Source organism: Microtus ochrogaster, linkage group LG7_11, assembly GCF_000317375.1.
Source record: "Microtus ochrogaster isolate Prairie Vole_2 linkage group LG7_11, MicOch1.0, whole genome shotgun sequence".
In the NCBI taxonomy this organism is placed as follows: domain Eukaryota; kingdom Metazoa; phylum Chordata; class Mammalia; order Rodentia; family Cricetidae; genus Microtus; species Microtus ochrogaster.
Window position 1 is genome coordinate 3,447,567 of NC_022032.1, and position 10,749 is coordinate 3,458,315.

Consider the following 10,749-nt stretch of genomic DNA (forward strand, 5'->3'; position numbering starts at 1 on the left):
GGTATTGCTTTTCTTATCTCAGAGTTTACATTTCTTTTCAAAAGATATTTCCCTTTTACTTGTAAATAAAGAATGAATCTCTTAGTGTCATATTATTTCACAAAATAGAGTTACCTCTGGTGAAAAGACAGTTCCCTGCTCCAGAAGGTCCAAGTATGAGGTCCCCTGCCATCACAGTTCCAAGCCATCTGCTCAAGAAGACATCTTTTTTCTTTTTCTTTCTTTCTTTTCTTTTTGGTTTTTGAAGACAGGGTTTCTCTCTGTAACAGTCTTATCTGTCCTGGAACTAAGTCGTGTAGACCAGGCTGGCCTGGAACTCACAGAGATCCGCCTGCCTCTACCTCCCAATTGCTGGGATTAAAAGTGTGTGCTACCACCACCCAGCTGGAAGACATATTTTCATACTGTCTTGTTGGTTCCCCGTTCACATTTTCATGTTTATATCTGATCAAGTTTCAAGAAGGGATTTTTCAAGGAACTAGTTACAACAGAAACCTCTTGTTTAAAAAAACTTAAATCATGCTTTACCCACAACTATTCTAAACTATTTCTCATAAGAAAGAATATTTTCATAATGTGCTCTGTTCTCAGTCTTGTTAATTTAGCTAGGTTTCCAAATCCTTTACACTTAAGTTTTGGTCATCTTTTGCTTAGATCATGACACCACAAATGCTGTTTAGTACTGACACCGCCGTGTGGACTTTTTGTTGGAAAATGATTGTGTAGTAAGTATAACTGATGACACTTGAAAAGCAGTGTCATTAGTAGATAACAGGCAGAATGAGGAATGAAGCAACAGCATAAAAACTGGTTTGTTGGCACATTGAAATGCTTCTCAGTAATTTAATTATCTGAGATGCTTTCTTTCTATAATCTTTTGACAATGGGAGTCTTCCATAAGATCTCTGTGGACTATTTTATACTGTAATATGAAATATACTTAGTGTATGGTTTTAGGTATTTAAAAATTCTGCCCCAGATACCTGTAGGCCATTTGGATGTTAATTCTTCCTTTTTGGTTGGTTTTATAGTAGATAGCATTTGAAGAAATTGTTGTCCTTGGACTGAGGATATAGCTCAGTAAGAGTGCTCAGAATGTGCAGGGTGGATGCCAGGTGGTGATGGCACATGCCTGTAATCTCAGCACTTGGGAGACAAACAAGAGCACCTCTGAGTGTGAGGCCAGCCTGGTTACACAGTGAGTCCCAGGACTACATAGACCCTGTCTCAGCCAAATCATGTAGCAGAGTGGAGTTTTCTGTCTGCTCCGTCTTGTAGCCCCAGCATCTGCATGACGCCTGGAACAGTAGGTCTCACTGGGAAGCTGTTGAAGCCGGACTGATGATGGCAGTGCACACCAGGGCGCAGGAGGATCTCTGAGTTCGAGTCCAAGTCTGGTCGACAGAGCAAGTTCCAGGACAGCCAGGGCTATTAAACAGAAACCCTGTCTTGAAAAACGAAAGACAGGTAAATGGGTGAAAATACAGTTGTCATTTCAAGTTGACTCAGACATTTCAGAGACCGGTAGTGAGCCAAAAGGTGAGGTCAGTCAGGAGGTTAGAGAATTACACAAAGGTGTTCCCTAGGACTGCCTTAGCTGTAGGCCACAGGCCTCAGGTGAATTACACAGATGTTCCCCAGGACTGCCTTAGCTGTAGGCCACAGGCCTCAGGTGAATTACACAGAAGATGTTCCCTAGGACTGCCTTAGCTGTAGGCCACAGGCCTAAGATGAATTACACAGATGTTCCCTAGGACTGCCTTAGCTGTAGGCCACAGGCCTCAGGTGAATTACACAGAAGATGTTCCCCAGGACTGCCTTAGCTGTAGGCCACAGGCCACAGGCCTCAGGTGAATTACACAGATGTTCCCTAGGACTGCCTTAGCTGTAGGCCACAGGCCTCAGGTGTAAAGAATTTGTGTCAAAGTACCTGAGGACACATCTGGAGAAGCAAGGGTCAGCCAGGGAGATAGGGCCCTGTGGCCTGTGCTCACAGCTGCCTTCCAGGGAGCAGCTGCAGTGTCCACCCTTCACCTTGCATGGCATCACTCCAGAGACTCCTATCCAGGAGGTCTTAACATTTACCAAGTGGCCTAGAATCCAACGCATATTTTGAGCTAAGTGGGTGTACACCTGGAGCTTCTAATTACCAGGGAAGTGGAGGCAGTGCCAGCCTCCACAACATAGCAAACTCCCCAGGCGTCTTAAAGAAGGCCTAGAGAGATGGCGCAGGTTCAGTGGTTAAGAGCTGTGGCTACTTTTTTTCCAGTTTGGTTCCTAGCACCCACATGGTTAACAGTTCACAACTGTTAACTCCAATTCCAGTGGACCTGATGCACTCTTTGGGATTCCATGAGCACCTGGCACACAGATGGTACATAGAAATACATTGAAGGCAAATACAAAGTAAAATTTTAAAGAAATAGCATGCTCCCCACCCCCTAAGAAAGTCAGGCATGGTAACACTGGCCTTTAATCCCAGAACTCAAAGAGCAGGCAGGGAGGGAGACTGGGCTGGGGTGATGAACCCATTAATCTCAACATTTAGGGAGGCATTTCTGTGTGGCGTTCCTTTGTCCCTCCTGTACTGCTAAAATACCTCCCCTTTGAGTCCCTGTGAATCATATGGTCATACTCACAGAATCATAATTGTAGAGTCATAGGGGACATTCAGTATCGGCTGGTTGAGTATTTAATGGGGTTCCCATTTCTCCTCCAAATCCTTGCCCCCTCTCCCTACCTGCTCTATCCATCTGGTCCCCTTCCATGTAGGCTGTGCTCTAATCAAAAGGGAAAACCAGATTTAGATGTCCAGGATCTGAGGACATTCCCAGACCTTTCTTGACCTTTTTACTCAGAGGACCAGCAAGAGTTAAATAGTCATGCAGCCAGGAAAGGACCAGAGGCAAGCCTTGGCCCTGGGGGAGGTCATTCGACACCCCCTCCCTGAGTCAGTGGCTGCCTCTGACATCAGCAACAGCTGTATGCCTCAGTGTTCCAGTCGGCCCACACTCCCCCCTCCTTCCTCTGAATGCCATAATTCTCCACAGAATAGCAATAGCAGGACCTTGAACATTATCTGCGCGGCTTGTCCCACGTAATCCCCTCCCAATTCCCTAGCACCTTAGTGGAAGGCAGATCCACGTGTGTCTGAGGCTGCACGTGTACCAAGCAATGGGTGCGGAGAAGCTAGGGCAGCCAACACACTGCCTAGGCACAGGCTGCAGAGGAACAGCAGGCCTGTCTTCCCTGGGACTCACTGAGGGCCAGAAGCAGCACTTGCATACAGGCAGGCTTCCTGAGCCAAAGATGTGCCTGTTCCCTTTGCTGCTTCCCTAAGCCATTCCTCCATGGAGGAGTTAGAGTTCACTCTGTCCCCATAAGAACTGACTGCTGGAGCCAGCAGCAGGGTTGGAGAGGGAAGCAATACCTGTGTCTGGGATGTAATCCCTTAGAGGACGATGATGGTGGCGCGTGCCTGGAATTCCAGCACTTGGGAGACAGGCAGGAGAATTGGGATTTCAAGGCTCCCCTCAGCTACTAGCAGGTTTGAGGACAGCCCAGGTTAGACACTGTCTTAAAACAACCCCACAGAAGAGACAGGCACACACACATAGATCAAGCACCGCGCTACACCTTTTCCATGGCACCGATTGGGAGGGTGTGATCAGGGACGAGCTACTAGAAAGCCAGGATGGATGAAGATGAACACTGGCAGAAGAGGAGTTACAGCGGGTGGGTCTGTGGGACCAGGACGGAAATGTAGGCGGGCTGTAGGACTCAGCTATCCTGTATGGTTCCATGTATGTCCTTTTATCCCTGACAGGGTGGGGATGGATCTTGTCCCGACTCGGCAGAGTAGTGAATGGATACAGAAGTCAAATGCCAGCTGCAGGATTGGGGGACGGGCAAATCTAATGAGACTGTTGGCAACATTCTTGCCACAGGAGTTTGACTTAGAAGCAGCCTCCAGTCACCTTCGAAAGGAAGAGCTCTTGGCAGAGCAGTGCTGGGACCTAGAGCTTTGTCCCTGCCGGGCATGCCTGGGAATAACAGAGACACTTCAAAGGCTTTATGGGTCTGTGTCCAGTACCATAGGATCCTGTTGGCAAAAACCCGATAGTAGATAATCCAAGTAAATCGTCATTCCCACCTTTCCGCACAGGCCAAGTCCTGGAGCAGGGCTGGTCCAGCCTCGGCTGCATGAGGAAAGGGCGAGGGAGCAGCAGCATGTAGCCTGGGCCGCATTACTCTAGGCTAGGGAGCTTACAGAATGGACTAACCTATCCACAGTCTCCTGAAATGAGGACTTAGAATGAGGCTTCGGGAAAGACGGTTTGTATCGATGAGTGAGCAAATAAATGATCCGTTGAAAACACAGGGTGTTCGGGAGGACACTGGTAGAAGGAACCAAGGCCAACCCAAGGACTTACGCTATTGCTCTACCCATGCTGCTAACATCCTGTTTGTTTTTTAACTGGTCACTGTCACCCTCCAGGTCTGATTCATGGTCTTTTTTTTCTTTTTTTTTTAAGATAGGCCTTGGCTTTCCTGAAACTTACAATGTAGACTAGGCTGGCCTTGAACTGACAGAAATTTACTTGCCTCTGGCTCAGAATGCTGTGATTAAAGCTATGTGCCACCATACCTGGGCTCTGGTCTTGTACTGTTAATTTACCCCTTTGGTTCTTTTACCCTGGCTCACTCTCTCCGCCAGCGTTCTTATATAGAGGTGGCCCACGTTGGTCAGTGGATGCTGAATCTAGAGCTTGAGGATGGGGCTGAAAGTTTGTATTTAAAACTTTTGAGAAGCTGTATGCCCTCTGTCCAACTGCCCCATCCCAGTGGCCTGTTTCCTCCATCTACTGAGCCCGGCCCTCAGCTCCCTTCTACGCACTCTGCCCCCTCCCACCTTGGCCATCACTGCGGTGTGAGGCAATCATTCCATCCTTGACCCTCTGCACAGTGACTGATGGCTTTTTTATCTCCAAGCGATGATGCACAGCCTTCCGCTGGAAGCATTTAAGGCAGAGCGCTTGGTTCAAACCACAGCTGCAGGACTCAAGACCTTGAACGGTTCAGGGAGAGCAAACCCTTGAGTGCAGCCACATTGCCACATCTGCCAGCAAACTATGTTGCTAGCCACATTTAAGCTGTGTGCTGGGAGCTCCTACAGACACATGCGGAACATGAAAGGTGAGTCTGGGGGGAGAGGGGAACGTGAGCGCTTGCCAAGACTATGGAAAGATCCTGGAGGGGGAACAGGCCACCTAGGCTTCGGTTGGTCCCAGTTGTGCCTCTTCCTGGGTGAGCCTGGGTAAATCTTTGCCCCTCTGGATCTGTTTTTTCACTTGAAAAAATGAGGTTGGATAGTAAGATGCCACATCTCACCCAAACCCTATCATTTCTGGCCTCTGCTCTAGGACCCTAGTTTTTCTGGTTTTTCTAGTATTGATGTTGCCTTCTTTCAGGATTGGACTAGGCTATACCAAGGGTCCTGGGCAAATCTTTGTGGTAGAAAAATGTGGAAGCCAGCCTTGGCTTTTAAGCAGTGCCTGGGAAGAGCATAAGAAAAAGACAGGAGAGTTGGAGGCCGGGCGGTGGTGGCGCACGCCTTTAATCCCAGCACTTGGGAGGCAGAGGCAGGCGGATCTCTGTGAGTTCGAGACCAGCCTGGTCTACAGAACTAGTTCCAGGATAGGCTCCAAAGCCACGGAGAAACCCTGTCTCGAAAAACCAAAAAAAAAAAAAAAAATAAAAAAAAGACAGGAGAGTTGGGTGGCAGAAGGCAAAGGGGTGGGGGAGTGGGGGCTCTTATCATGGTATAGTCGAGGCAGATCTTGGGAGTGGGGTAACCCTCGGGAGATAGATGTATCCTATTCCATATCCAGTAGCTCACTGGACAGCCCTTTTCTAGCTTACAATAGGCTCAGGTAAACTGTGCCCAGGTAGGGCCAGGTTTGACTAGCCTACCCTTATTTCCCAAGATGAAAAAAAGATTCCTGGGCCCGAAGTGCTGGAGGAAGTTTAACACTGAACTTGGATTTAAAGACGTGGCTCTCTCAGGTCCCTGCTGACACCTGTTTCTGAGCCAGTTTGCTCCTCTGTGATGAGTGGACTGGATGGCTCCTCACTAAGGGACTTTCTAGTCCTTGGCAAAAGTTTTACTTTCCTCTCTGCAGGACTCAGGCACCAAGCTGTGCTGGCCATTGGCCAGGAGCTGAACCGGAGAACACTGGGAGACGCCAGTCCTGGGTGGATCAGTCAGGTTCGGCGTCGGAGCTCACTGCTTGGTAAGTGTTGGGGCTTCTGGGATTCAGGGAGTGATGGGGCTTATAGGGTGTAAATGTTGCTCATGAGACCTGTTCCCCTGCCCGTGGCTACCTAACTCCTGTATCTACCTTGACCTTCAGACAGGACCCGATCCCTTTGATCTTGTCTCTTCTGAGGACTGAGCACATTCAGAAGGCAAAGGGATGAGAGCTGAGGATCTTTCTTTCCATGGCTATGCCTACAGGTTCTCAGCTGGAAGCGGCACTCTATAGTGAGCAGGAGCTGTCCTACATCCAGCAGGGAGAGGTGGCTATGCAGAAGGCCTTGGGCATCCTCAGCAACCAGGAAGGCTGGAAGAAGGAGACCCAGCAGGTAAGGAAGGGTGGCTGAGAGAAACCTGGAGCTACTGATTGTCCCACTGCCTGTGCTCAGCTGGGATTCCTACCTCATTCACGGTTTATAAGCAGCCAAGTAGCTCTGAGGACTCTCCTAATATATTCTCAAGTTGGAGTGAGGGCACACACCTTTAGTCTCAGCACTCAGGAGGTAGAGGAAAGGGGATCTCTGGGAGTTTGGGACCAGCCAGGGGAATAGTGAGACCCTGTCTCAAAACAAACCAACACAGAGTATGTTCTCAGATAACCCTCCTGCCATAAGACCTGGTTGAGAAACACTGTCCCTATTGTTTAACTACCTCCCAAATGCTGTACACTCATCCAATAGAAACCCTTCCATGCTAGAGTATGTGGAGACTCCATGTGCACTGGGGCACAGATTACCCAGTATGAAAACCCTTCCATGCTAGAGTATGTTCGTACTGTTCAGCCCAGCCTGTGGATGGACTTGCAGTGAGGAATGTGGGCTCACCCTGCTGTAAGGCTGGAGTATATCTGAAGTATCCAGTATCGTCTGAAGCCCTGTCCAGCCAGTAACAAGACTTGGGTTAAAACCAGTAGCTCTACTATTAGATCTACCTTATCTCCAGCAAAAGATTACACACTATCCATCACCTAAAGTTTGGATGAAACATCTTGTTGCTCAAGTTCTTACAGTAATGGAAATAATAGACTAATAGTTTAGGAGTAAAAAAATCCGAGATCCAGGTTCAGCACTGCTCTTTGCTAAGGGTCCCTGGGCAAATCACTGAAACTTTCTGGCTCCACAATCTTTTTTTTTTTTTAAAATAAAAGATTTATTTATTTATTACCTAGTGTTCTGCCTGCATGTATACCTGCACACCAGAAGTGGGTACCAGATCTTATTATATAGTTGTATGTCACCATGTGGTTGCTGGGAATTGAACTCAGGACCTCTGGAAGAGCAGCCAGTGCTCCTAACCTCTGAGCCATCTCTCCAGCCCCTGGCTCCACATTCTTATGAAGTGAAATGACATATACTGAATGATCAAAACAAGCAAACAAAAGCCCCATTGCTCCTTCTATATAATAGGCTAGTTGCAGACCGAGTGTTTTACACTCCAGGTCTGTCTTTTGGACTCTGAGCTTTGGAATCTGGGTCATTTCAGTTGGCTGCCCATGCTGCCAACACTCATCACCAAGACAAGGCAGTCTTGAGGCTATACAAGTGGATAGCAGTGCTTCCCGACAGGATCCTTGTCAGGTAGAGATCCAGGTCCCTGATGCTCACCTGAGACTTGCTGCTCCCTTTCCCAGTACTGTCTAAGGCCTAGGCTAGGAGTGACTTTCTCTACCTTTAACCCTGTGGCTCTTGTCCCTAACAGGAAAATGGTGATGAAGTGCTAAGTAAAGTAGTCCCGGATGTGGGCAAGGTGTTTCGGTTGGAGGTAGTGGTAGACCAGCCTATGGACAGACTCTATGAAGAACTTGTGGACCGCATGGAGGCTATGGGAGAGTGGAACCCAAACGTCAAGGAGATCAAGGTGAGGAAAAGCGCAGCTGTGGGTGGCAGGGACCCAAAAGAATGCAGTCTAACAGGCCAAAGGCATCCCAGACTATGGGACCTTAGCCTACTACTGGCTGAGTCCTGACTGATTCCCTTGTATTAGGTCCTGCAAAAGATCGGGAAAAACACAATCATCACTCATGAGCTGGCTGCAGCAGCAGCAGGAAACCTGGTGGGGCCCCGTGACTTTGTGAGCGTGCGCTGTGCCAAGCGCAGAGGCTCCACCTGTGTGTTGGCAGGCGTGGCCACACATTTTGGGGAGATGCCCGAACAAAGCGGTGTCATCAGGTAAAACTGGCAGCAGCCTCAAGACTGCAGTGGCCAAGAAACCAATCCTTAGCCCCACTCTCTGCTTTAACAAGGAAGTAAGGCCCAGTGTGGCCCTACTTCAGTGGCCAATTGGTTTGTTCTGACCCTCGAAGGAGCTTCTAACAATCTTAATTATTTCCTAAAGGAGCAGGCTTCTCTGTGTTCTAACCACCAGGGGGCATAACAGGAGGCCTCCAGAACCAGTGGTTCTGATGAGCGGGTAGCCAGGCCAGTTGTTAAACAGTACTTTTGGTGAAGATCTTCCTGATGAAATTTAGACTGCAAGGGACTCTAACAATGTGCTGGTGTCACTCTGCGGAGCTCTCACTTGTCTTCCTACCTTGGCTGCTCTTCATTTCCCAGAGCTGAACACGGTCCCACCTGCATGGTGCTTCACCCGGTGGCTGGAAGTCCCTCAAAGACTAAATTCACTTGGCTCCTCAGTATTGACCTCAAGGTAAGGGCATGGGAGATGGCCTGGGAGTAGGGAGTAGTGACAGAAATATGGTCTTGTCCTCCAACGGAGAAGAGAGCGAATCCTCTTGCATTTTTTCTTGACGTGCTTATTGTTGTATGTGAGTGCATGATGTGTATGTGTGAATGCAGGCGCTCAAATGTCACAGCAACCTGGAGGTCAGAGGACACTGTTGACTTGGGGTCCTGCCTCCTTTATGTGGGTTCCAGCAATTTAACTCAGACGTCAGGTCTGGGAGACAAGCGCTTTGACCCACCTAGCCACCTCGCCAGCCTTCCTCTTGCATTTTGATAGAATCACAGGCTGCTGGGTAGGTGATGGACTTAAATATGGCCTGCCATTTTACCACTGTAGAAGACTTGCCAAGGCTTCCTCTCTCCTCATCTAAAAAGCTGGGTGCAGTATCTACAATTTCAGTACTGAGAGGCAGAAGTAGGAAGATCGCATGTTAGAGACTCCAGGACCTAGTGAAATGATTAAAAAGAAAATCAGTTTTATGTATAAATATGTCTATTTAGAAAGAAGTGATCTTGGGCCCAGAGGGAGGTAACAGGAAAGGGGAATACAGATTTCTCGAGGTCACACAGCTGGGAATCCTGTCTCTAACAACAGGGCAACAAAGGTTGTAGCTCTAAACAGGAAGGCCAAGCTCTGTTTGGTTTTCCTGCCTGTGTCAGGGTACAGGAGAAGAGCATCCACAAGAAACCAATGCTTGCTGGACATGGTGGTACACGCCTTTAATCCCAGCACTTGGGGCAGAGGTAGGCAGATCTCCATTGAGTTTAAGGGCAGCCTGGTCTTCAAAGTGAGTTCCAGGACAGCTAGTGCTGTTACACAGAGAAATCCTGTCTCTAAACCTCCCCATGCCCAAACCAACAAGCAAGCAACCAACCAACAAAGATACCAATGTTCCTGTCTCTGCTACAGGGGTGGCTGCCGAAGACCATCATCAACCAGGTCTTATCGCAAACCCAGATGGACTTTGCCAACCATCTGCGCAAGCGCCTGGAGTCCAGCCCTGCCTCTGAAGCCCGGTGTTAACTGTGCCCACTACATCAACCTGTACACCAACAGCAGACTCCTGCAGGAAGCCTTCAAGTCCGTTAAAATCTTCAGCTGGTTTAACGGGAGGAGTAGCCATCAGAATCTAGGACTGGCTAGTAAAAACTGGCCATCAGGAAAATAGAAATGAGGCTGAAAAAAGACCTCTAGCCTCTCCCACTGATTAGCTGTGAAGTGGAGGCTAAGGGATAGACATCTGTTAAACCATTCCAGTAGCTGATGTGACAAGGTGGGGTGCTCAAAGCCACAGCCTCAAGCAATGTGCACAGAGCAGTTTTATGCAGGGAAACTCCAGTGACCTGCTCCTCCATAAAAGGCCCAGAACAACAAACTACCCACAAATGGACCCTTCCCCAGCATATTCCAAGTTTTGCCTAAAAAGAAACAAACTAGTTATTCTGCTGGCTTCCCTACTTACTCGGTCACAATAAAGCACCATCCATGCAAATCTCAGCCTGCCCTTGTCAAGTCCTGCTCCACAGCATCTGTGCTGGGGGTCACAGCTTCATCAGAGTTTGGAGTTCCTAGTAATTAGAGGGAACAAAACTCCTGGAGATTTATCATTCGATTGTTTAGACTCCAAACTCTAGCCACCCGGGTAGTGGTGATGCATGCCTTTAACCCCAGCAATTATGAAGGTCAAGGCCAGCCTGGTCTACAGAGCTAGTTCTAGGACAGCTAGGGCTGTTACACAGAGAAACTCTGTC

The 10,749-nt window shown here is 48.5% G+C and overlaps 1 protein-coding gene across 1 annotated transcript; it reads left to right on the top strand.

The window, feature by feature from the left end:
* The first annotated feature begins 5,007 nt into the window (after positions 1-5,007).
* Positions 5,008-10,495, top strand: Star (steroidogenic acute regulatory protein). The gene is made up of 7 exons (XM_005362467.3): positions 5,008-5,196; positions 6,183-6,293; positions 6,518-6,645; positions 8,015-8,173; positions 8,300-8,484; positions 8,869-8,962; positions 9,908-10,495. The coding sequence occupies exons 1-7, from the start codon at positions 5,133-5,135 to the stop codon at positions 10,019-10,021; spliced, it is 855 nt and encodes a 284-aa protein (XP_005362524.1). The 5' UTR covers positions 5,008-5,132; the 3' UTR covers positions 10,022-10,495.
* Positions 10,496-10,749: the final 254 nt, after the last annotated feature.